A 27,259-nucleotide genomic window follows, 5' to 3' on the forward strand; every position below is an offset into this window, starting at 1 on the left:
TACACCTGTGATATTAATTACCTGTACTTTATATCTCACCAGGTGCTCCAGCAACCGTAACATGTCTATCTTTGTTGGATGCCAGGACCCTAATACAACTTCCGTGCCGTCACATCTTGCCTTAGAATACTTTGATGTCACTTGGGATTTCTGGCAGTATTTTATACAGCTCTTCACATTTATTATATTTTTTCGTATCCTAGGATACTTGATGTTGCGCTTTGTCAACAAACCAGATTAGTTTATAGGTATTGGGAACTGTGTCCTAAAGATTGCTTTATGTACATAGAAATGGGAAATATTATTTGTTCTACATGTAAAGACGGTATCATATTATTCAAGCATCCTATGTAAAATAAGCATCAGAGTTACCTCCCTTTGGAGTAATTTGGAGTAAAAGCAAATAATCCCAGAGAGAGAGAGAGAGAGAGAGAGAGAGGAAATTTTACCTGAGACCAATCAAATAGCTAGCTGTGTACCTTCAATTTTGCTATGACATGTTCCGGGGATGCAGAGAGCAAATGTGAGTGTAACCCCAGGAGTAGCAAGGATAGTTTTTGAGTTGCTGTCTGAAACATGAAATTCACTATCTATTTTGCATATTAGGGTGTTGATGCATGACAAGGCCAAATTAATGTAATAATGATATACAGTCAAACCTGTTTGAGAGGCTCCTCTATCAAGAAATTGCCTGTGTTAATTAGGAAACTACTTCTAATATTACCTGTTACAGTGATCTTTTGTAAACTGACACCTTTATCAATTAAGAGACCATACACTAGGAGGCAAAATTATAGACTTCCTGAGAGGTGGTCTATAAAAACAGATTTGATTCTGTTTTATCCTTTACCAATGCTGTGCCTTGTATGTGCATGTTTCAGAAATCAAACTAGTTTCATTATATATTTTGATTTTTTTTATCACAATGCTGTACAGTTAAATAATTTGTCAATAACCAAGCTCAATACTCATGTTATTTATTTATTATGTAAGTTTTTCTTCATATGATCACAGGGTGATGATCACAGGGTGAGAACTGAATTTGATACTGAATGGTTGTATATATATCCTTTATACAGATATTTTACTGTACTTTACTTTATTTTTGGGAGCATTTATTTTCCGGAAGTCATAATCATTATTGATAAATCAGTGTTGTGAGGATGAAGTTTATTTGTATGCTACATAAATATGTACTATGTGAATTTTTCAGGAGCAATAGATTAATGATCCAATCAATACAGTGCATATTGCAATATGTTACATATTTTTGTAAACTTATCAAGATTTGTTTATGCCAGTATTTTTTATAGCAAGGATATATTAAGCTGCTTGCCCTTTCTTGACCATTATGATGCATATTTGTTTGTCATTGTGGTATACTTGTCACGCAATTATAAACTACTTCATATAAACTTTGGTTTAGTTCATGTATAACCCACAAGGGGTTTGAATTTTTAATTGTCTTCACTTTCTCATCATTTTTATGATGTTCACGTAAACATTTGTTTGTATTATTTTCAAACTTTTTTTTTATCTTTTATAACTTTTTATCTAATAAAGTCAATATCAATATATCATATGATAAATTATAACATTGCTCCTTTCTTCATGTGTTGAATATTTGTAAGCCATACTCATACCAGACACTTACATTTACGAAAAGAATATATGTATCATGCATGCTTACATTACGAAAAGAATATATGTATCATGCATGCTCACAGTATGAAAGAGAGGTCATAGACTGTGAGTGCATGTATCATATGCATGCACGTTTATATTTTATGAAAGAAACATCACTGTGCACTACCAACCTTTTACATTCAGGCATTTTATGATTGAAAGCACAAATTTTAATCAACTAATGTGACAACTTTTATAAGCATATATTATTAAATGTTTTTTTACAGTTTTAGTGATATTTCTACAAGTATAAGAATATCAACATTCTCTTGATGTATACCATAAAATATACTACATTGTATAAACAATTGGTTTCCTAAATTTAAGTTCAAGTTTGACGTGTTCCATTTTTGTGAATGTCTATTTTTAAAGTGTTGTTTGATTCACAATGACTTTATTTGTCGATGGGCCATTATACAATACAAAAACATACAAAACAAAGTATACTCTACTCCCTGTGTTCCATTTTACAAAATATTTTTTACAATATTGTTGACGACCTACATCTTGTTGTTTTTGTTCTACCAGAGGGACTATGTTTGCACTTCATCCATCAATATGTGTGTGAAATCTAAAAGACAAATATAAACATTCCTCAACACTTATTGGAAGTCGGTTCTTTACCCCTGCATTACGAGTGTCACTTTATCAGGGGGCATATCTGAAAGACTCTTGCCCTTACTAATGCAAATCTCTTTGAGACTCTCTGGAAATCTTGGCATCGTTTTTCCAGCCTTGACTTGCTTCATCACCCGTTTTAACCGTTTCTGTTACCTTTGTAATGGTTGTATAAGCAACTGAGTGGTTATTCCAGCACTGATCTTGCAGTTTTATTTTCACCAAATTTTAGAAGCATTTACTTTCTGTATTTTTGTTATTGGGTGTATTTAATTATAATTTACTCTATCATCTTTATGTTGTCAAGTTTGCTAATTATTTTTTTAATTTTGTTATCATGTGCAAGTCTATTATTTATTTTAATTAAACCTGTAATTGGCATTACAGCAACTTTATAACTGAATCATCATTGGGAACTTGTATGCCTTACTTTGAAACCATAACCATTAATTACCAAGGGTCAAAGCAGACTCAAAGTTTTTTGGACATTAGAGGAAATTGTCTCCATACCATATTTATCTGGCAATGAGCCCATGTCTGGAGATAAGCCCACCCATATCTTTTGCAGGTAAGGAAAAAAACATCAAATGCTTTTAAACTGTCCTTCTATAGGGGCAAGCATCCCTTTCTATTTATTGTTTTTATCTTTCACTTTGGTGCCACAGGGTAATTTTTTATGAAAATATTAACTTATTTCTTCAGGCGAGAAGGTAGATTAAAAGGATGAGCATACAATATATGGACAATTGTCATTAGAATTGTGTTAACATCTTTTCAAGTAACATTTGTTAATTCATTAATGGATTAAATAGTACCTCTCGTTCAAAACACTACGGGTAAAAGTCATTTTTGGAAAACTATTTATGGTAATTGATAACCTTGACACTATATAGCAGCCTGTTGTTAATCAAAACACAATTTACCTTCAATGTGTATATGTTTGTTTTATTAAGTTCAGAAATTGAATTCTCTTATACAAACTTGAGAGTAAACTTCTCATCAAATCAAATTTGACTTTTATCTATAGAGCTTTGTCGGAGGCATTTAAGATTATGCCATTCACATAACTTGAATAGTTGTTCGAGGTATCAGAGTTGTTTGTATACACTGTTCACCTCTTGTTTTAATTGTTCATTTGTTCAAAACTATATGTGAATGTTATCCTTACAAAATTCCAGTCTTTCTCTGAAAAGTCTCTATTCCCATTGTGCATTATGTTTCCCTTGTGCATTAAGATGTTCAATTTTAAAATTCATTTTTTTTTCTTTTTTGTTATTTTTTTGTTATTTTCTTTATAATTTTATATATTGGTATATACAGAAAGGTTAATAAAGAAATAAAGTTTCACTTCTCGTCCATAACACTTGTCAGAGACATTTAAAAACATTCCTTTCACATGACTTAAACAGTTGTCCGAGATATCAGAGAGTTGTTTGTACGGTCATTTATTCAAATCCTTACATGAATGTTATCCTGACAAACATTCCAGTATTTCTCTGAATAAATTCATTTTCTTTTGCGCATTAAGACGTTCAAATTCCGAATTCAACATTTGAACTTTTTGTTAATATTTTATTTCTTACAAAGTTGTGCTTTTGTTGCATATTTATAATTTTATGTATGAATATATACGGAGAGGCTAATAAAGAAATGAAGAAATACAAAAAATGTGATTAATTACTTTTTTCTTTATTTGGTAGCCAGAGCACCTAGCCATCTTGATTTCAATACTGTATACTGGGAAACCTTCGCCCAGTCCAACTTTTTGCCCTTCACCGGTATGATCTGTATTCGCCCACTGTTAATTTCGCCCTTCATTCGTAATGACTACGATACACTTTTGCTATTGTGATAAATTCAGCCTCGATGCTGAGGGCGAAAAAGGCGAAAGTTAAACTGTCACGAGAATTTACCAGTATACTGTATGTACATATACATTGTATAAGCAAAACGAATTCAAGAAATCTACATAAATACAACAAACAAGATTTAAAAGGCATAATAATTTTTCCCTAAAATACCTAATACAGATTACTAAGTCTGACCTTATTTAATAAACGAACAACTGTGGTCCGACCGGTTCAACCATTTAAACGAAAACGGCCCTACATTTCTATGGGACAAATGGGCAAGCCACTATTTATCTCACATAGACTGGATCAGGTATACAACTGTAACTAAATTAGATCATACAAATATACACACAAAACATGACATCATTTTGTGTGCCACAATTGATAAATTGAAGAAAATGGAACATGATACAACATAAAATTAAGTCCAATTTTGATTTCTTGAAAACTTGTTTAATAAAATTTCACTACATGTATCGTGTTACAGGGTATGAATAATACATAGTTAAAAGATTTCAACAATAAACTTTTTTTCCCACAATAAATTTGAAGTGCTAAATTATGGTCAGGTTTCTATGGAAATTACACTAGAGATATTGATAAAATGTCCATTTCTCTAACGTCGGTATTCAACTTTTGTAACGTAACAATTTTGGATAATTTTTAGAGGGTCCCCCCCTCTCCCATCTTTTCAGATCCTGTAATGCACATTTGCATTATTTGCAATGAGATGAATTCCTACATATAAATGGGAGATTTAATAGTATTTAATTCCTAAATACTCATTTGCATAAAATGCTCATTCTTACGGAGAAAAGAAACCCCAGTAAATTTTATGATCTAAAGTACTCTAGATCCTCTAGATCTACACTATGTTTTCTATAAAAAATGCCGTAATTTTAAATATCAGTTTTAATATCATGAGTTTAACTTAGATCTATTTGAAAATGAACAAGAAGTCAATAAGTATCAATTGCTCACCTGCTTTGGATATTGACCTAAGTGAAAATGATAATTTTCAACACATTTAACCCTTGTGACCTTCAAATTGGGTCGAGGTCATTTATTTGAATAAAATTGATAGCCCTCTATCCAAGCAAGCTACAGGCTCTGATGCCTCTAGGTCTTGTGGTTCAAAAGTTGATTTGAACATTTTATATCTTTGACCCTGGACTCTCAGTCTCTGCTAAAGTCATTTCAAGTTTTAAACATATTTGAATTCTACGACCTTCAAAATGGCAGTCGCCACCTAAGCATGATAAAGACCACATTAACATCACTCTAAGCCTTACAGAATTACTGTGAAAAGTTAACTACAGTTGCTTGTGCTGGATACCGTACAACAGACACCAATCATTGGTGAAGCCTTCACTACAGGGGCCAGACACAGCCTTCACTACAGGGGCCAGACACAGCCTTCGCTACAGGGGCCAGACACAGCCTTCGCTATAGGGGCCAGACACAGCCTTTACTACAGGGGCCAGACACAGTCTTCACTACAGGGGCCAGACACAGTCTTCACTACAGGGGCCAGACACAGTCTTCACTACAGGGGCCAGACACAGCCTTCACTATAGGGGCCAGACACAGCCTTCACTACAGGGGCCAGACACAGCCTTCACTACAGGGGCCAGACACAGCCTTGACTATAGGGGCCTGACACAGCCTTCACTACAGGGGCCAGACACGGATCATGTTGGACATGTGCAAGTCTAGTAGATCTATACAGGTATATCATGATCCCCTAGACTTGCACATGCCCCACATATTCCCCCTGTCCAATCCCTGTGACTAGGACTATGTGCAAGGTGAGCTAATAAGTAAAATATGTTAGAATGGAAAGCAATGAATTACATTCAACAATACTAAATTATTTGAGGACAAATGTACTGGTATACATAAAGGTGGTATTATTAGATACTTATGGTAACAAAATAATTATATGATCAACATAATTTAATAGTAGGAAATTATTAAAGAGGCATTGCCTCAAACACATAATTCAATAGTATCATTATCTACTGAATGGTATATTCTTTCAATTTAAATAGCTTCTCAACGAAGCCTTTTATTATAACAATATGATATTTATATTCAGATTTATCCATTAATTATGTTCCCACTATTTAATGGGGTGGGGTTGGACTATATAGTGTACCCTATGTCAAGGCACAACACACATGGTGTGGATATACGTTGTATTTGGATTATTCAAGGTTTGGTTTAGACATTGTATTGTATGAGTATTTACAACAGTTTAAATCTGTATACTACTATGTTTTTAAAACATAAGTATTACCCTGTTACCACTTTGATGAAAATGAAGCTAAACGCAAAGTCTAACCAAAGTCAGCAGGCAGAAAATATAGGCCTCAGTGACCTACATTAATGCAAAGACTAATTGATGTGTCATACAGATGAATGGAATGACATTAAGGCAAATGTTTCATGCCCAGTCAAGGTGAATAGGCAACTTTTCTGTACAAACTTCAATTTTTTTTTTACAACAATTATGAAACAAGTTTTTTCAATATTTATTAATCACTCTCGTTGGCTCCGATGTTAGCGTGCGCGGGTATTCATGCTGGAGGAAACCGGAGTACCTGGAGAATAACCATGTGTTTGGGCAGGGTTCCCCAAAACCTTTTCACATCCGATACGGTCCGGGCCGCCTTGGTGAAAGGCAAGTGCGCTATCCAGTGCACCCAACTATTTTGTCCCAAACAGTAACCTAGTGCTCTGCTACATAAACAACAAGGCTTATTAATACCTTGATAACAAAATCATCTCATCAAGTAAAAAAAACACATAAATGCATTAACACCATTCAGCTATCAAAAACTACCTCCATTCCCTTCATTTCAAGATGATATATGTAAGGCCATAATTTTATATTATACTTTATTTTATTTTACAAACTACAGTAATTTTGTCCCTGTCAGATTAAAAGTATAAATTCTGATATTCTACGCAATGCTTATTACGAGACATGCGCTTATTGCTTATTGTTAAAATCAAAGCAATGCTTTGCTGATAACAGCTGAAAATAATACGGGAACAATGTCACAACAAATTAAATGCAATAGCATTACCAAACTGAGCCAACATGGGGTAAAACAAATGGACCATGGTCTGCAAACTTGGGCTCAAATATAAAAGACCATGACTTAATACATGGGTCGATATGGAAGTATCTGATTAATAACCCCATGTTGTGTGTACAAAACGGTATACAAATAGATTAACACATATCATATATAACTCTAAGTAATCAATATATGTGACTACTGTATACATCCTCCAGTAAGCCCAGGAGACCAACACAATCTCTGACCCAAAGTCGGGCTGGGGGTTATTACAGGACAATGAATGAAATAGCATTTATTTGTATTTCTTCTGAACTGCATTAGATATAGTGGGCTTATTACCAGTCATGGGCTTATTTTTGGATAACTATAGTAGTAGTACTAGCTTAAGCAAAGTGGGCACGGGGTACAAAATATTCTAACATTTGGTCCATCTATCATTTAATTCATCAACGATATAGAAATATAAAGATTACCTTGCATTTATAACAGAAGAAGTTTAAATTCTTGTGTCCTGCACAGATACTTCTTTTTTCAAATATTATACAGACATTCGTAAACAATGGGGTAGTTTTTGAGGATTGTCGTTTGAAATTTGTCCAGCATTCTGTTAGATTTCTGGTTTATCTCGGTCAGAGTTCGTAACTCCACAAGTTTCGATAGATAGGTATGAAATCGTTTGTCCTCTCCTGGGTGGACTTGCTGTATGACATATTTGAGACACTGGATCAATGGCCATTGAATCTTTTCCACCTGGGACGGGTCATCTAGTGGACAGCGGTCTGAAAAAGTGAAAGAAATTACATAAGATAACCCTTTCTCTCCATCCATTAGACAGAGATATGTACACTTCCGATCAGGGAAAGATATCTCTGTCTTACTCTCTGGATTCGACTGTCATAATGCTATGACATCACGTCAACAAGAGCAGATCATGGGAGATAACTTTGCTGGAATTTAGGAATGAAACGTTTGCATTTCATGTATTATCACTTGTATTGGATGTGGGGTAAAGCCTCAGGCTAGACATTTAAGAATCTTACCCCTTGGGTAAAACATTTTCTGTCTTACCCCAAAGGTGGGGAAATATTATTCAGTATTAGTCTATAAATACAATTGCCCTCAATTCAAGGACTTAAATAAGGACTTTTGACATTCATTGTCTTTGGAAAAAGGTCCTGAAGTGTATAAAAATAATACATAAGAAAGACATTATGTATACCACACTATATGATACAGAAAGAAAGATATTAAGGCAAAGAGTACCACTGCCTCCATTATAACTGTGAAGAAGAGTTCCACTAACTCCATTATAAGTGTGAAGAAGAGTTCCACTAACTCCATTATTACTGTGAAGAAGAGTTCCACTAACAGTTTTTTTTGACTTAGAGTATTCTCCCTTCTGTACAGAAGATGAAACAACCAAAACAAGTTTCTCTGGCTTAGGGTATTTTCCCCTGTAAAGTTTTCCGTGTGCTTTGCAGGTAATAAATTGGACACTTATTTTGCTGTGGTGCTTTCATAATTACTGTATAGCAACATCAGTAAAGTGTAGGTTTTGCACGTAAAGGTTCCAAGTTTGAACCTTCAGTTTTCAATTTTCCTTTTTTTTTTTCTTCTTCAAATTTTCAAATTCCGAACAACTACAACTCTGTAGAATGCATGGGATTTTTTTTAATGGCATTATTTTTTTGAAAAGAACTTAAAATAAAACAAGCATTTCACGATAAAGACAATGGGAATTGTAAAGTTTAATGAGTTTGTACCCTTTATCTCAAGTTCATCACATCATGTGTTATCACTTATATAATAAAATGCATCATTTCGATATGTAGGAAAGACATTATGTATATAATCCGATATGATATAAAGGAAAGATATTTATCACATAATGTACTATGTTATAATTATCCAGTGGATATACCCATGTCATATTTTTTGCATATTAACCCATGTAATATGACCTATCAGCCCTGTGGTTGTAAGTTTCAATTGTTTCAATTGTGAAGTCATGCCAAGGAGAAGTACATGGCGTCACAGACTTACGCACTGAAGTCAAAATGGCGGCTTTTTACATTTCATGGTTGCATGAAAATTGATGTTTTACATGAATAAATGCCACAAATCTTTATTATGTGATAAAAAGGATCTTACACTCGTTTTCATTTCATATGAAATTTATGAAACTCGTAACAATTTTTTCTTTTTAGCTCGCCAGAGCAATTTATTGCACTTGAGAAGAAAGAATGTCTGCATGGTTTAACTTTAGCAGAAGTCAATAATGTTTTAAAGCCAATTAGAGGCAATCTTGGATTTTGAATGAAAAGAATCACCAACTGATCGGAAATTTTAGCATCAGCAAAGTAAATCAACCACTTACCTCGGAATACAATCACAATAGCCCTCAGCAAAGTGATTTCTTCATAGGACAGAGCAAGTTTGTGCATTGCACGAGCAAAATGTTCCAGTTCACAGACTACAAGCTCTGATCCCCAGTTCTGTATGCTTTCCTCACGATGAAATTTCATCTCATAACCAACATTGACCCCAAGGTCAGGGTTCATGTGGAGGTAGTGACCCAAGATCCAGTACTCAAACCTAGAGGCTGTGGGGAAACAAACATTTGTGTATTTTGTAGAATAGCCAATTGGTCTAATTTTATCAAGTGAGTACTTAAAAAAAAATTGACTGAGTGACAAGTTAAGTAAAATTCTCAACATCCAAACAATGAAAATTTTAAACCTAAATAAGTTCCAACAGTTCACAGTAATGGTGATAATAAACTGGAATGCGTAGATGTTATTGCTCTTTGAAATTATGTGCGGTAATTATTTGCTTGAGAAATTTTTGTTTATACCCAATCATGAAAATCAGGTATTATAATTATAATAATAATTCAAGGTTCTTATATACAGCTTAATCACAACCTAGTTCGTAGGTCGTCTCATAGTGGTTCACAAATTATTATCCGGGGTTATAGGACCTTTGCAACCAGCCAATATTTTCACAACTCCCTGGGGAGTATACAGGCAGTGCTGCCATTTCAGCGCTCACAGCATCCAACAATTCTAGCACTACCCAACCACGTACTCATTCACAGCTAAGTAAACTGGAACAATGGGAGTGCAGTATCTTGCTCAAAGATAAAACACAGTGCCGTGACGTGAGTCAAACACGCAACCCTTCGGTCACGAGCCTGGTGCCACTAGACTACCCTGACTCCTGCCATATTGCCAGTGTTAGGGCTTTGGAATCAATATCTTTCTAGCATGTGTCCTCTTGTTGGGGGATTTTCACTCACCAATTCATTCATTCATCCGTTCATAATTATCTTCCAACTTCAATTCAAGCGATTTTTTCATACATCACAATATATAACATAATTTGGTGGACAAACTCATTCATTCACTAAACATATATACCGGTATTCATGGATGCTGTACCTTTTCTAGGGTTTCACATATTGTGAAATCACTAATTTTTGTGGGGATTTTAATTTCATAGATTTCGTGGGTAATCTGCATTCACAAGTTCATAGTTCCACAAATAATTACAAGTTTGATATAAAGCAATCTCCTTTTAAATGGGTACTCACTATCCAGGAATTAATGTACTCAGAAAACCACAAAATTTAGGCCCCATGAAACATATCTGTCCTCAAATACGTGTTCTTTAGATGATGTACTGCACAGCTGTAAAAGCAATTTCTAACCCCCACTAATAGCATTTCACAACTCAAGAAATAGGGAAAAATTTGTACTAAAGCCTTCATTTCGTACTTTTTATGAGGGACAGTTTGTCTGCGTCTGAGAGGTCGTTGAAACCCGGGATGACTTTTGCGAAGGTGATGTACTTAATGATTCCACGATGTAAGTGACTAGCTGTTTTATCCAGCATTGCAAACCTGTCGTCAATATCAATTCCGGTCATCTGGTATAGTGTGCGATGCTCCTCTTGGCTAATGCTGCCCGATTTCAATCCGAACATTTCTTTTCGCAGTTTATAGGTATCCTGTCAAAAATATATGACTTTTCTTAAAAAAATGTTCGTTTTGTAAAAGATTTAATACACCTGGTATGCCAATACAACTTGCTATACAATTCTTTGACATTTAACGTCACTGTACCCAAATCGGGATACTTTTTAGTTTTTACTAACCTTGACCTAAGAAACTTTTTAAAACCCTATTGTACGTCTTTATATAACAGTGTATTCACCGTCATGTCAAATTTCAGAAAGATTAATCTTTTGGATTTCAAGGTAATCTTTGGAAACAAAGTGTGGACAGGTTGCAGACAGATGGACAGAGGGACACAGTGAGTACACTATAGGACTAATTGAAATGGGAAATGCTCATCCTTTCTGTAACTCCTTCTATATAAGATACATCATCAATAATACAATGTAAAACATACCATCAATACTGTACTTACAATGAAATCGTTTTGTAATTTCTCTGTGAATTCTTTGTCAAAGTAATTGATGAGGTTGGGGTAGATTTTATCCTGGGCAGTCACAAGAAGATTGATGATTTCTTGCATTTCGGCCTCCCCGAGGATGTTGTCTCCTAGCTGTGTGGAATGCACTGTAGGGTCAGACAGCATCGGACCCTCCTCTATAAATCTCCTCTCCTTTAATCTTCCACTTGTCCTTTTCTTTACTGGTGAAGGTAAATACAGTCAAAAATCAACCTTCGGAAATTGGAATTTCTCGATATGTCAAATTTACGACCAAGCCTGGATTATTTTCTTGTATAACACTAGTACTACTGATATTCTTTTTACAAACGTATGAATCAAACTTTCTTTTCTTAATAAAAGTTTTTGCTTTTTAAAACTATAATCCAGGCCCCATCATAAGGAAAACATTGAAAATTACAACTAATAAATCGAAGAAAACAATTACCTGTACAAGAACATTGCAATATTTTCTCTTGAACATACAATTAAATTACAGTGCACAAATACATCAAACACATTTTTCTTAAGACGTTAAATCCAATATTTATAGATTTCAATTTCATTTATGCCTTGTGTGTTTGTTATTTAACCAATCACATTCTGTCTTATGCAGATTTCAAAAGATGTTCAAAGTTGAACATTCATGAGTCAAAGTTTCGATGTTTCAAACTTTTCTCGAAGGTCCCTCAATGTTCGAAACATAAAGCTTGATTGTATAACTGTATAGAGAATAGTATTTCTCCTCGTAATGCCTCCGCTAGGGATCAAGTGATCATAGTGCCTACAGTTTGTAGCTACATGTAGCTACATGTCCAAGGCTCACAAACATAATACTGATGATGATGTACATATGTACTCATTTTGTGAGCCTTGGACGTGTATGAGCTATATATCAAGACTGCCAGAGCTATATTTCAACCATTGTGGATAGATAACTTAGATCTAATGTGTCCATGATACTTCACCTGGAGCAGAGCTTGGTAAAGGTTTTGTGATCCTCTCACATGTAAAATAAGTGGTGCAAGTTCTGATACCCCCCCCCCAGGGCCCAACCTCTCACCTATAGAAGAAGTGGACCCCTCTCCTGTAGGAAGAGGTGTGACCCCTGACCTCTTAATAGTAGCATAATTGTGAGGGAGTTTTTAACCTCTGACCCTTACCATGTAGAAGAAGTGAGTGGGAAACTTGTGACTGTTAACCCATCGATTTTAGTATACAGGGTTCAGAGTTATGTGACCCCTGACCCCTCACCTGTATCAGAAGCTGGGTCGGAGTTTGTGACATTTCACCAATCACATGTAGAAGAAGTGGGTGGGAGTTTTGTGACCCCAGATCTGTATCTATATTTGAAGTGAGTTTGAAACTGAAAGTTTTGAACTCTGACCCTCACCTGTGACAGAAGCAGGTGTGAGTTTTGCGAGTTGTGTGGCTGATGTGTTAATTTCGGAGTCATCTAATTCACTGCTAGGATTCCTCAACTTTATCTCCGTAACGATAGCCTTGTCGTGGTCTGAGCTGGACACTGCATCCTTTCCCTCTAGACGCCTGACCTCCATGATGGTCTTTGTACGGATCGCAATTGTGTATCGGCCATGTCGCACAGCTGAAAATATACAATTTCAAAAGTTACATTACATTTCAAGGAAATAAGCCCTTTTTGAGTTTGAATTTTGATCCTATCTGAGAATGATTGAATCCAATGTTAGTGAATATCCATCAGTAATATCTAAGGAGACGTTTTTGTACTAAGTCATCATGTATGGCCGGGACTGACTACAAGCATTTAAGTTAATTTTAAAAGAATTTCCAAGCTGTGTTTTTCTGCTAGCTTATCCCACCTTAGATTGAACTAGGTACTCAATTTCCCCCCCTGAATATTTCAATATTATAGAGACATCCAATTTGTGGCCTTGACCCTCAACAACCAGGCAGGTCAACCACTTTTTGAACTAGAACACTGACAGGTCAGTAAGGGCCCCGTCTTGTGGCAATATATCCCCATAATCATCAAGAAGCAATCTGCCCATATAGCTGAGCTTGACGTTTGACATTTGGACTTCAGAAAGAATTGCAAGGAAGCAAAATATACATTTTACATGTACTATGATGTGAGTCTTGTTTCCTTCCACCTCCATATTTGCTGGGCTAACAGAAATGTAAATACCTTATTTACCTCCTCCATCAAGAGCCACTTTGTCTTTGACCTTTGGACCCAAATGACCTTGACCATTAACCCAGTGGCCCTGATCTTTGGTCAGTTGACTTATTCTTTAACTCCGACCAACTTTGCTTCATAATATCATAACAAAATGTTCATCAGTGAAAAATACAAAACTTGACCTTGACCCTTTGGACCCCGTAACCTGGACCTAAGGTCAGTTGACTCTGTGTTAAGTTCTGAACAAGTTTGCTACATAATAATATAAAAAAAGTTCATCAGTAAAAAGATACAATAAGTGAGCTTGACCTTAATTAAGTCAGTTGACTCCTTTTTAAATTCGGACCAACTTTGCTTCATAATGTCATAACAAAATGTTCATCAATGAAAAGATACAAAATTTGACCTTGACCTTTGACCCAGGTACCCTTTGGTCAAATGACTCCTTGTTTAATTACCACAAACATTGCTGCATAATGACATAACAAAATGTTCATCAGGGAAAAGATACAAAATTAAACCTTCACCTTTGACCCAGTGACCTTGACCTTTGGTCAATTGACTCCTTGTTTAATTCTGAGCAACATTGCTTCAAAGTGTCATACCAGCATGTTCACCAGGTAAAAGATACAAAATTTAACCTTGACCTTTGACCCAATGACCTTGACATTTGGTCAGGTTGACTCTTTGTTTAATTCTGATCAACTTTGCTTCATCATGTCATAACAAAATATTCATCAGTGAAAAGATGCATAATTTGACTTTGACCTTTGAACCCAATGACCTTGACTTTTTACCTCAATGTGTATTTTTGTGAACTGAACATCTTGACCAATTCTGATTCTGATAATCTTACTCAATCTTGGTCAGAATCCAAATGTGAATTCAAATGAGATGTCATATGAAGATTTGTAACCTATGCTTTTTTATAAATATACAGGATATAACCACGGAATTAGATCTAAGTCCGTGATATAACACATGTTTAAAGATCCCTGTCCCACTGCAGACAATACAACAGAGAATTTTACTGTAGATTTCATACAGAAAGTAACCTCCCTTTAATTTAGCTTTTACAGATAACTCATTCAACCCTGGAATTTCATAATGGACTATTCCAACCTATGAAGTGGAAGAGTTCAAATGTGTCTTCAGGGGTGAATGAGTTAAAATATTGTTGTGGGATCTACTGCTGTTCTAATCCCAGTGTTGCCCAATTATATTTTTCACACAAAAATATTGATGTTATTTTTTTTTCATTTTATTACATTTTTTTTCATAGAAGTTTCCTTTTTGAAATGATTTATAATATACAATAATTGACCTTTTTGAAGGGTATACAAGGATTTGTCAACCCCCAAAAAAGGTGATGTTCTTTGAGGCCAATACAAAAGTTTCCAGTTCATTGGCAGTGGTGCAGGGATCCTTCATGGGAAAATAATTGTGCAAGGCCTGATTACACCAGAAAACGGCAGGACTTTCTACCTGTAGTCCTATGATTACTTGAAGGTCTCATGCCAGGTCAAACATCACATGACTGTACTATATATTCCCCTTATCTGAGAAAATAGATAGCAAGGAATCTATACAACTGTTTACCTGCACCCACCTGCTGACAGTATCGTGACGTCTGGTTTAGTGTGAATTAAAATATGATTATAAAAGAATTGTTAGCTTGAAACATTTAAGGGCAAAAGGCATCAATATTTACCTATCTCCAGTTTTATCTAACTATGTCAAACAGAATTTATTCTAAAATATGATCATCAAAGATTTGTTAGCTAAAGATAGAAATATCAAAATTGAAAATTGTCCAATATATGTGTCTTTCTTTAGTTGTACAGCTGGGTTATAGCCAAATGCTAAAAATATACATGTAAGAACAATTTGTAATCCATCCGAATGGATCATTTGAAACTGTCTATCACAATGTCAATGTAAACATGGTTTATTTACCTATTGTAAAGATAACAATGCTTTGGGAACAGCTGTTAAAAGCATCAGACGTTTTATTAACATATAACTTGATATTTATATTATATACAATACATACCTATTATATAAAATATCTTTAAATAGGAAAGCATGACTAAATTGAATGTATGGGGATTTAAATGTATATGGATGTATAAAATATGATTCAAAATTTGTCATTTTAAAAATTTGGGGATCATTCAACTAATACCGGTAGGTCTACAATTTTAACAATTAACTTGATGTCAAATATTCATAGTTTATGTCCTTACAAAGAAAAAAATGCACTCTGCAGCAATTCATTAAAGTCATGAAGTGGAGTACATCCTGTTGTAGACATATTAAGCCCTGAGTCATACAAGTGTGAACGTGCCTATCCCAAAAAAGATACGAGGCCAAGCAAAACTAGTTCTGTAATTCTGATTCTGATTTAACTAGAACTGTAAGCCAATTGGCTAACTAATACTCCCGCTCCTATATAAACCAGAACTGTATTCTAAAGGCTTACCAAAGCAATATAGTCTCCCACCAGTAATGAGTTAATCACTATTTTATTAATAACAAGAAAAGAAAATAACAAAAAAGCAGAGGCCCATAGGCCTTCACGTTCACCTGAGTCCTACAGTAGTATTTATTTTTGTTGTTGAAATATGAAGTGGAGATTAATAGAATCTATCGCTACTGGTTGTGTAAGATAGAGAAATCTCAACCCGAGGACTAAGATTTTTTGTCCAGAACGAGGCTTGCCGAGTCTTAGTCCGAGATTTCTCTATCTTACACAACCAGTAGCGATTGATTATTTTTCTTCCATATCTAACAGGATTTTAATGTGAAATAAAGGTAAACATGGACCCAAAACACATACAGGCAATTTGTTGATGGATTGTTGACGTGACGTCATTGTATTGTTGAAGTGACGTCATGCCATTGTTATGAATAGGGGAATCCCCCCGTCTCAAACCTAGGGCGGAGACAGATAAATCTAGCACCGGCAAAACGGGAGATAAATCTGTCAGGTGTGGGAGAAAATGATGTCCATCATCCCTACCAATTAAAGTAAAAAATTATTTAAGTATAACATGAAGTTAAGTTTGTCACAACCATGAGTTGATAATTCCTAGACCGAGTTTCATTTAAATCGGACTATTAGAACTTGATTTTAATTTTAAAATAGATTTTTAAAATGGCGGCCTTGGCGGCCATATTTGACTTCTGATCGACCCCAAAAATATCAACACTTTGTAAGGACAATGAGTCGATCATTCCTACCAAGTTTCAGCTAAAACAGACCAGTAGAACTTGACTTTAAGTTTGAAATAGTTATTCAAAATGGCAGCTGTGGCGGCCATATTGGATTTCTGATCGACCCGAACAAATAACAACACTTTGTCAGGACCATGAGTCGATCATTTCAACTAAGTTTAAATTAAATCAGCCCAGTAAAACTTGACCTAAAATTTGAAATAGTTTTTCAAAATGGCAGCAATGGTGGCCATATTGGATTTCTGATCAACCCGAAAAATAACAACACTTTGTCGGGACCATGAGTCGATCATTTGTACTAAGTTTCAATCAAATCAGACCAGTAAAACTTGACTTTAAGTTAGAAAAAGTTTATCAAAATGGCAGCCGTGTCTGCCATATTGGATTTCTGATTGACCCGAAAAACACTTTGTCAGGACCATGAGTCGATCAATCCTACCAAGTTTTAGTTAAATCGGACTAGTAAAACTTAACTGTAAGTTTGAAATATTTTTTTCCAAATTGGCGTCCGTGGCGGCCATATTGGACTTCTGATCGACCCATGAAGTATCAATGAAATCCCTATGACAGTATTTCAGCTTAAGTTGAAAATGTAAAATGTAAACAGACCACGCAGGAGCTAAAGCTCAGGTGACCTAAAAAAAAGAATTTCGCACAAAGGAACATAAAAGAGTAAATCCCAAATGAAAATGCTGTTGCACAACTACATAAGATATCGATTAACTTATCATTATATTATGTTTGTACGTTGCAGGTAGCAGTCAATCTTATTTAGATTAAAGAATTCGAAAGAAAGGAAGATGTTATTTCTCATTTTTGACTGCTACCTGCAGAGGAAACCTGCCTCTAAACACCACAGTGATACAATCTTACAGAACCCTGGCTGATCATCTGTCTTCAGAAGCATGTTCTTGATCAATCTTTCCTACTCGCTTTAGAAGTGCTGTCCGACCTATTTAACTGATTATTCGCACTGATAGCTAGCTGTACAGTAATTGGATTCTGAGGATGGGCAGAGAAGATGTTAATTTTCATTTACCGATCATTCATGCAAAGTTTCAATGAAATCCACCTGTTAGTTCAGGAAGAGTTGCAGGGACAAGTATTTCGCACAAAGGGGCATAACTCCATCAAAAAGGGTTGAGATACCAATTTAAAATGCTGGTGCACAACTACATAAGATACCGGTCATTCAAGCAAAGTTTCAATGAAATCCACCTGTTACTTAAGGAGGAGTTGCATGGACAAGTATTTCGCACAAAGGGGCACAACTCCATCAAAAAAGGTCACAATTCCAAATTAAAATGCGGTGCACAACTATATAAGATACTGATCACTCATGCAAAGTTTCAATGAAATCCATTATTTAGTTAAGGAGGAGTTGCGCAGACAAGTATTTTGCACAAAGGGGCATCACTCCATCAAAAAGGGTCACAATCCCAAATTAAAATGCTGGTGCACAACTACATAAGATACCGAACATTCATGCAAAGTTTCAATGAAATCCACCTGTTAGTTAAGGAGGATTTTTCCAGACAATTTACTGTGGACGACAGACATCCATACATCCAGACATTCAGACAGGGTGATTTAAGTATAATTACTAAATAGTAAATATTCAAAATGATAAAGATTATAGTGCAATTTTGGTAAAAATTTAAATGACAACAAAATAGATGCAGATCAGATGCATGACATTTTGTATATTTCCCTGTCACTGAAGTACCTTTTTTGTGAATTATAAACACAGCACACATGATGTAAATAACCTTATATAACATGTTTACACTGATATCTAAGTCATGTGACTTCAGGTCAATAAAGAACTTGCACTTGATCCTGTTTGAGTTTTAATGTATGGTCTATCCTGTTTTACACACACTCTAGGCCAAGCTGATTTATTGTGTGGTACAGGTCCCTTTTTTCTTACAACCAAGGCCAAGCAAATATTTGTATGGTTCTATTTTACACAAATTTTAAGTAAAGCAAATATTTTGTGCAGTCAATGACCTTTTTTAACATGTTTTAGGTCAAAATAATCTCATGTATGGTCTTTAGGTACTGTTTTTTACAAATACAAGGCCAAGCAAATTTCTCTTGTCCATGCTTGTTTGTTTGTATGGGGTTTCACCTCCTCACAATAGCCAGTCATATGAAAACGCCCTATTGTGTAGTTTAGGTATTGTTTTACATAAACTATATCAAGGCCACTGGAGCAAATAAAAATGGTATGATCAGGACTGGATACAATTTGACACACATTCAATGCCAAGCAAATATATTGTGTGGTTTAGGTCTTGTTTTACATTCAAGGCCAAGCAAATCCTTATTTAAGTGTTCATATGCAATTATGAATTTAGATATCTAAATTTTAATATTAAATCATGATGAACCACCAATGATTTACATATTAAATACATCAATTCATAACTGCTGCAGTAACTTGCTTACGCTTGTTTAGACTTGAAATTATTATATTTATATCAACTATAGTATACAAAATTTAGAAGAAAAAAATGCCAGAAAGTTAGCTCTTTCATCATATAAACATAATTCTGAGATGTGAGGTTCTACAAGAGGCATATCCATTATGTCTTAAACATCTGCGTTTTCAGATTTGGGTTTGCATGGTGCAGCTACTGAGGTATAGGTAGCTAAGCTGTTTAACATCTACCTCAGAAATGCACTTTCATAGCTATTGATCATTGTTTGCAAATCAATACAGGTATTTTGAGTTAAATCCATTTTCTTCACAGATCAGAACATAACGACAGTCAATATTAAAGGACAAGAATCTTAAATGACCTCCCCTTGACACCCAAGGTCAAATCATACACACAACAGTCATGGGTTATCATCCCTTGACATATCACACGTCAAAACATTTGTGCACAATACAATTGAGATTTACCTCCCCTTGTCAACCAAGGTCAGAACATTTGTACTGAAAATTGTGAGTTACCTCCTATTGACAACTAAGATCAAAACATCTGACGTTTGTACACACAAATATAGTGAGTTACCATCCCTTGATATCCAATGTCATAACATTTGTATACACAACAAATAGGAGTTACCTCCTCTTTACAACCTAACCTAGAAGATTTTTATACATAAGTGTGAGTTGCCTCCCCTTAACATCCATGATCACAGCTTGGTCAATTTTTTCTTGAATTACCTCCCCTTGGCATACAAGGTCAGCTGACATTCTTAGTTGAATAGATGATGATGATTGGGAGAACTGCATCATCGGAGTTGCACACTGTGTAGAGCACATGCTTTCTGAAGTTAACAGTTTTCTTGAGAAGTGAATCTCAATTTCTGAGAGGTCAGTTGTACTGACCAATGTAGTATGTAAATAATCTGCAGTGTTGATAACATAACAATATGACATTTATATACCATGTTTTCTATAATTGTACGAGTTAATTATTGTAACAGTTCACTCATGTAAGACATGTAATCTCTATTTTGAGGAAATAAAGAATATGTCTGTCTATTGTTTTATGCATGGATGTCAATCTAGTACTACAGATGTATATATTTTCACTTACCTCCTCTTGACATGCCAAGATCGAAACATTTCTTTAGACGACATGCTGAGCAGTTTCCCCGTCGTCTGTCTGTGATCACACATTCATTAACACCTGTGCAGTGGTACTTATTTTTCTCCATGGAGGCGCGCCGAAAGAAAGCCTGCATGACAAGTAGAAAGCAAGTTCAAACATTGTCTATTTGACTGATGTATGTATTTTTGGCGTTTTGGGCCAATTAGAAGGATGAAGCTCTGTCAAGTTATGTAAAACTAATAAATTTTAACCTGTCTTAACTGGACTCTGTGCAAAATGAATTCCTTTAACTCATTCACCCCTGAAGACACATAGTTCATTATGAAATTTTAGGGATGAATGAGTAAAAAAACTATGCATGGTTGAAGCCTGATTAGCTTCAAGCATTTTTAACCTAAATTTTCAAAATGTGAATTTTGAGAATAATCTGAATTTTTAAAATTATTTTTGCATTTGTTGTCCTTAAATGATCATATTCAATCCTATTCATACAAGTTTTGTTTTGATTTTTTTCAAATTTTGCATAAATAGCCATTAAATTAACCGGATTTTGAGCAACTTTGCCAAGGTCCTAGTTGTCATCAAGCTTTGTGAGGCCAAATTAAATAATATTTGTTTTTCATTTTCCATTAGGATTTTGAGTGCTGAATAGTAGATTTATTAATTTTTTGAACATTTTATGCCAAATATCATGAAACAACAATAATTATATTGAATTAATATGTGTGATTTGAAATATAATTCTATTCTAAAGGTTTTAACAAAACTGAATCATTTGTGGAATGCATTTCAGAGATTCAAATGAGCAGATTTTACAAAATAAATAATATTTTTTTCTGAATTCAGGGTTAAATATGTTTAAGGTTAGGAACATTTTACTCCATGTAGTATAAGGGAATAGGAAACACATATCATTTCATTTTAAATCCTTCATATAATGTCCCTTCTTCACTTACTTCAAATATATTTAAATGTCTCTTTCTCTCAAGATTTCCTTTAAGTTTTTCCCACAATTTATTGTCAAACCCCTATGATGGCAGTATAATAAGGTTTTATTATATATTGGAATCACTGAGATAATCATTATAATTAAAATAAAGAATTCTAACATGTATGTTATTGGGGTAAAAATATGACCTCACACAAAAAATATTAAACTACTTTTTTTTTTAGATGTTTTGGAATCCATTACTTATCAAATGCATCAGCATACATGACACTTAAAATTACATGTTTTATCTTGAGACTTATTTAATAAAATCCACAAATAAATATTGTGTGAGATACTATACAGTGGTGTCAATGAGGGTAGTATAATTACCTTGCAAGCTTCACAGGTATTAATGCCATAGTGTATTCCTGTGGCAATACCTGTACATATACGACAAGGTGGCAGAGTAAGGGGGTCCGACATCCTCAACAGGTACACAAGTAAGTATTATACCAAGTGTACATCACAGGTAAACATACATCAGAAGAATGTCAAAGGTAAAAATCCAGTACACACATGTAGCAGGAATCTACAGTAAAAGGAAAACAAGCATACTTATTATATGTAATTATTTCATTTACTTCGTATATTTGTATGACAATTTACATGTCATACTCAGCAGCAGAAACACTTTAAACATTAAAAACAAGCAAATTCGAGGAATTTATCATGCTGTTAAGACATAATGTATAGCTTGAAGCCTTATCTAATATTTGCTAGAGATATTAAGCGGAAATTGCAGATAATGACTCTGCCTAATGGAGTCCGATTAAAGTGGGTGTCAAACTTTGCCGAGCCCTTAATGCGTTGAACCCTGTTACTAAGTTTGAAGACAATTGGATACTATTTGCGCGAGATAATGAACAGAAACAAAAGATGAACTTGGCCGAGCCCTTAAGGTATTTAACCCTGTGACCAAGTTTGGAGAAAATCAGTCAACATTTGATGTAGTTATTGCACGGCAACCAAGCGTGACAGACAGACAGACAAACCCAAATTAATATCCCCCGTTTCGGTGAAAGCGGGGGATAAAAAAAGACATCTAACCGAGTTCATATACTCATCATAACAATCAATGACAATAACATATTAATTAATAATTGAATTTCTGAAAATGTTAAAAGTGTACTTCAAATTCATGAATACAATACTGAAACATCAATATGGTTATAATTAAGAGACTATGTAAAATCACTAAACTACTTCAAAAAACAATATAATTATTATGTAAAATCATCTTTCATGCAAGTAAATGAGTACAGTAAAAAAAAATACCAATACAGTAATCAAACCCCAGCACTGCAAGCAGTCCTTGTCAAGTGATCGTTATAATCGTGACAAACTTACAAGTGTAGCTGCTGAATTATATTAAAAGATTGCGTAATCAACATCAAGAACTACTGCACTCAAAACTGCTACATCATGGCTATATAACATTTTGACAATTCTTTTTTTTTAAATTTAAGCTAGACATCCGAAATGTAATTAAAAGAAATTTATATCCATATGTCATTATATATTTAATTACCATGGCAATGCTCTCTAGCTTAGATAAACATCGTGTACAATTAGGAAACAATCACGAGATACAGTATGTTCCTAGAAAACAAACCTGCCACACCCCTTTCGAAGATTTGACATCTGAGGATTTTGTTTAAGTCATACAGTGACAACAAAAATCGAGGTTACAGCTAGATCAACTACTTGCAAATATAACTATTAACCGAAAACAATGTTAAACCAGTTTCCTCACCTATAAACAAAAATGATATGTCGCTACACAGGTATTTGGATTAACGTTATTGGTTTACACCACTACACAGAGTATATGAACTACATAACAACAACTGAGTTCCTCAGGTTGGGTATTTCTTACTTTTATCACGAGGTCGATTAGGCCATTTGCACTATTAAAACTAGGTCAGAAAACTTTAAGTAGTAATGACATTAATTTGCATATATCTATTGATCCTCGTAAATTAAAAATTAAACAAATTCAACCTATGTCATATAGAAATGAACAGATCGAGTTTCTCACATCGAGTTCTTACCTGTGAGAAAATGTCATCTGCTCCAAAACCCAATACAAATAGAGTTATCTTCCCGCAATTTTGTAAAATGTGCGTGGTCAACAGAACGTTTGTAACCCGCAGATAACAACATGTGCGATGTAACAGCATCGATGCTACAGATGCTGCCATTCCATCCGGGATTGCGGCAACAAGGTAAACTGTTTATGCTAAAAAATCATTCTTGCGAGCAAATTTCATTAGTTTGCAGGTAGGAATGACACAGAAAAAAATGTCATGCACTTACCAAACAAGAGCATGTCTGTCATACCGCTGTTTAACATCCTGTAACCGTGAACTTTCTTTGACCCACATAAACCACTGCAGTATCAGACGATTCTATGGATTTCCCCCGGCAGTACAGCTGTAGCCTGTGCATTGCTGGCAGCACATCAGTATATTTCCGTTATTTACATACGAATTTGTTTATCATGTCGCTGTGCGTGATTTTCATTTTCATAAGCACAGGCAGCACTAATTTAAAATGTATTTTAAACAAACAGTTTAACCATTCTTAAACAGGTCATTTTTTGTACATAAGAAATAATCAATGACGATTTGTACTATTGTAATAGGCCGCGGAATAGTGATAAAGATAGTGTCAGACGTCCCTGGGCCTTGAACCCGTGACCATTGGCTCTCCAGTCCGATGCTCTGCCGCTGCTCTGCCGCTGAGCTAAAGCCTTTAGCTCAGTGGTAGAGCATCGGACTAGAGAGACAGTGAAATTCCCTACAGCTGGCGCTTGTAAGGCAACCTAATTAATCCACATCTTTTACACTATTTTCCCCTTTTTTCAAACACCAGCCCAGGTTCTTTGACTCCCCGTCAAGGGTTCTCCTACCTTGAATGGTGAGGGTCAAGGGCACCAATTTGTAATAGGATGAGGAATAGTGATTCCCTATAGCTGACGCTTGTAAGGCAACCTAATAAATCCACATCTTTTACACTATAAGAAGATGTTAGGTGAACTGTTCTAGTAGTGTTCCCTGACCAAGCATTCTGTACTCACATTTAGTGTTGACTTGCTGAAGTGAATTTGGTCACGGTAATGTAGCAGGAATAAATATCAAATGACTAAGACTTGGAATTGAACTTCAGGTACCCTTAGTGTTATTTAGTGTTTATTTACATCTACTTCCTAATAAAATTGTTATTAACTTGATGTAGGGCTGCAATGAAACATTATCATGATGATGCAGTATGTATCACAATACTGTAGTCACGATACATATAGTGACAGTTAGAAGCAAAGAGAAGGGATATGTAGCAATTTTAACTTCAATATTACACAGGAAATAGACTCGTCCAAAATGTACATAACTTCAAAGATTCACACAATTCACGTCTTTTGATGGGCATGCGGAGCACTGGAGCTGTCACTTGCCACGTTGGAACCGGTAACGGGTTGTTTCGCCCCAAATCCCGTTCGTTCTAATGGTTGTTTCGCCCCAAAACCTGTTCGCCCCAGGTTGTTTCGCCCTAAAAAACACAGATACGTATAGATATGGACATATAATGAAACTCTAAGTACATAGATACGTATAATATATAGATAAGATATGGACATATAATAAAAATATAATAAATTAATAGTTTCTCTAGAGACGTATACGAAATGTAAATAATTCCCCAAGTACATAAGATACATATTCTAATTGTTAAGCAGATGTGTACATTTTAATTATGAACTAAACGTTGGCAATTTACTAAGGGAATTATCAAAATACATTTAACATACTTGCATAATAATGTACTTACCAGTCTGGCAGGTTCTAAGCTGCCAACGGACACACATCACATGAAATACCATGCTGTCTGCGTCTAACAACAGAGTTGCACAAAATGCATAAATCATCCATTCCGTAATGTTGAATTATAACACAGTATTGAGAAATGCCCTATTTATGACAAGTTACAGGGGCCAGCAAAAGCACTCATCCGCTGGTCCTGACGAGTGGTTTTTGCCGGCGGACGAGTGATTTTTTACAGCAACTAGTCCGTTGGACGAGTAAATTTTGATGGAAATATCAGTTTTAGTAACTTTACTTATCGTTTTTTCTGTGTGATAATAAATGCCAAGCCCCTTTGATGCATTCTCGTTATTTGTTTTCACTTTTGACAAGATTGGTGAATACCAAGTCTAACTCTAACTTACGCTTGTAAAGACCCGCCAATGCCATGCCTGGCTCCTAAGAAGCAAGCGTTTAATTGATAACATTACAAACTGATCCATAACGTCCGAGTGTTCTGATGATACTGTACTTGTTATAATGGATAAAAAACGAGGCTATCCAAATGATTCAGAAGAGGGCTCTGACGACTGAATGTCATTGTGTGAAATGACTAATTATTTGTGTTTATGCGTTACTTAAGACTAATTAATTTGTGTTGAACTGTTCACATGTTATTATGGACTATTAAAACAAAACAAACAAATATTAACAGGTTTTGTGACTTTTAATTGTATGCCATACATTACCACACAATAATACATGTTAATTGTTAATATAATAGATACAATTCATTAACATATTATTTAAACAACATTTTAGTATAAAATTTCGGACATGGGAATTTTCCATCCGGACGAGTACTTTTTACCAGTCCACTTGCCCAACGGACGAGTGCTTTTAAAAGTTTTTCCCGGCCCCTAAAGTTACCTACTCAAAATTATCTACTCAAATATGCATATGAATTTGTATTGGTCAAAACTTCTCAAAATGATCTCCAATTAGCAAAAAACAACACGGACGTGCGCAGAAATCAAGTAAAGAAAACATCGTCACACGGTGACAATTATGTGTACACTACACTAAATGTGATAACATTGAAAAATAATATTGTTGTATACCCCGCAATGTAATTAAAATTACACCATTTTTGTTTCATTTCACTATATGTTATAATGTGTGTCGGCGTGAAGAAAATAACGTAATCTGTTTTTTGCTTTACAATGTACTTAAAAACAACACAAACACATTTTTTTTAATGATATGAAAGACTAAGAAGACTTAATTTGTGACTTAAAACAAATAAAAATGAAAAGAAAATACCAAACAATGTTTCGCCCTAAAAAATTGTTTTAGGGCGAAACAACCTAGGGCGAATGGGATTTGGGGCGAAACAACCCAGAACTGTTGGAACCAATATTAGTAGACTTAATTGAGAAATGACAAAATCCTGAAAATATCTTGGGTGTATCATACCGTATTCAAAATATCGCGATATCGTCGCAGCCCTAGCTTGTAGAGGTCTCATATTTATATTTGTCCATTCAGATGAAATCATAATATCTTCAAAAAAAGGAATAGTTTAGCAAATTCACTGGTTAAAAATGCTCGATTTTAGGGTCAAGAATTGGGAGTCTCCCTCAAATAGAGAGAGGAATCTTTTGAGCTGTTCTTTCAGAGTAAAACATTAGATGTTAGAAAATAGGAATAGTGGCTGGTTCCTACAAATTGGCTGATTGAAAATGCTCAATTTTAGGGTCCAAAATTTGGAGTCTGAGTCTCTCCCCAAAATAGAGAGAGT

General features: G+C 34.9%; 3 protein-coding genes across 11 annotated transcripts in view; 2 read left to right on the forward strand and 1 right to left on the reverse strand.

Annotated features, from left to right (window-relative positions):
• The window catches only part of LOC110445112 (ABC transporter G family member 9-like), a 27,627-nt gene extending 20,171 nt beyond the window's left edge, over nt 1-7,456 (forward strand). For both annotated transcript variants that reach the window (XM_021489514.1, XM_021489515.1), the window contains exon 15: nt 43-7,456. In XM_021489514.1, the coding sequence (XP_021345189.1) occupies nt 43-241 (199 nt within the window). In that variant the 3' untranslated portion in view covers nt 242-7,456. The remainder of the gene's footprint in view (nt 1-42) is intronic.
• LOC110445113 (nuclear receptor subfamily 1 group D member 2-like) lies at nt 3,975-23,998 on the reverse strand. 7 transcript variants are annotated; one of them, XM_021489523.1, is made up of 8 exons: nt 23,975-23,998; nt 21,989-22,187; nt 20,653-20,794; nt 13,094-13,306; nt 11,677-11,903; nt 11,023-11,254; nt 9,624-9,848; nt 3,975-8,025 (listed from the first exon to the last, which is right to left on the reverse strand). In XM_021489523.1, the coding sequence occupies exons 2-8, from the start codon at nt 22,079-22,081 to the stop codon at nt 7,778-7,780; spliced, it is 1,380 nt and encodes a 459-aa protein (XP_021345198.1). In that variant the 5' UTR covers nt 22,082-22,187; nt 23,975-23,998; the 3' UTR covers nt 3,975-7,777. The 7 variants fall into 7 exon arrangements, with proteins under 7 accessions (XP_021345198.1, XP_021345196.1, XP_021345191.1 ...); XM_021489521.1 differs by lacking the exon at nt 23,975-23,998 and adding an exon at nt 23,710-23,767; XM_021489516.1 differs by lacking the exon at nt 23,975-23,998 and adding an exon at nt 23,412-23,512.
• Nucleotides 23,791-27,259, forward strand: part of LOC110445114 (DNA-binding protein Ikaros-like) — a 10,598-nt gene continuing 7,129 nt past the window's right edge. For both annotated transcript variants that reach the window (XM_021489525.1, XM_021489524.1), the window contains exon 1: nt 23,791-23,883. The gene's annotated coding sequence lies outside the window, so the exon portion shown is untranslated. The remainder of the gene's footprint in view (nt 23,884-27,259) is intronic.

This window comes from Mizuhopecten yessoensis, unplaced genomic scaffold (genome assembly GCF_002113885.1).
Source record: "Mizuhopecten yessoensis strain PY_sf001 unplaced genomic scaffold, ASM211388v2 scaffold8653.2, whole genome shotgun sequence".
NCBI classification, from domain to species: Eukaryota; Metazoa; Mollusca; class Bivalvia; order Pectinida; family Pectinidae; genus Mizuhopecten; species Mizuhopecten yessoensis.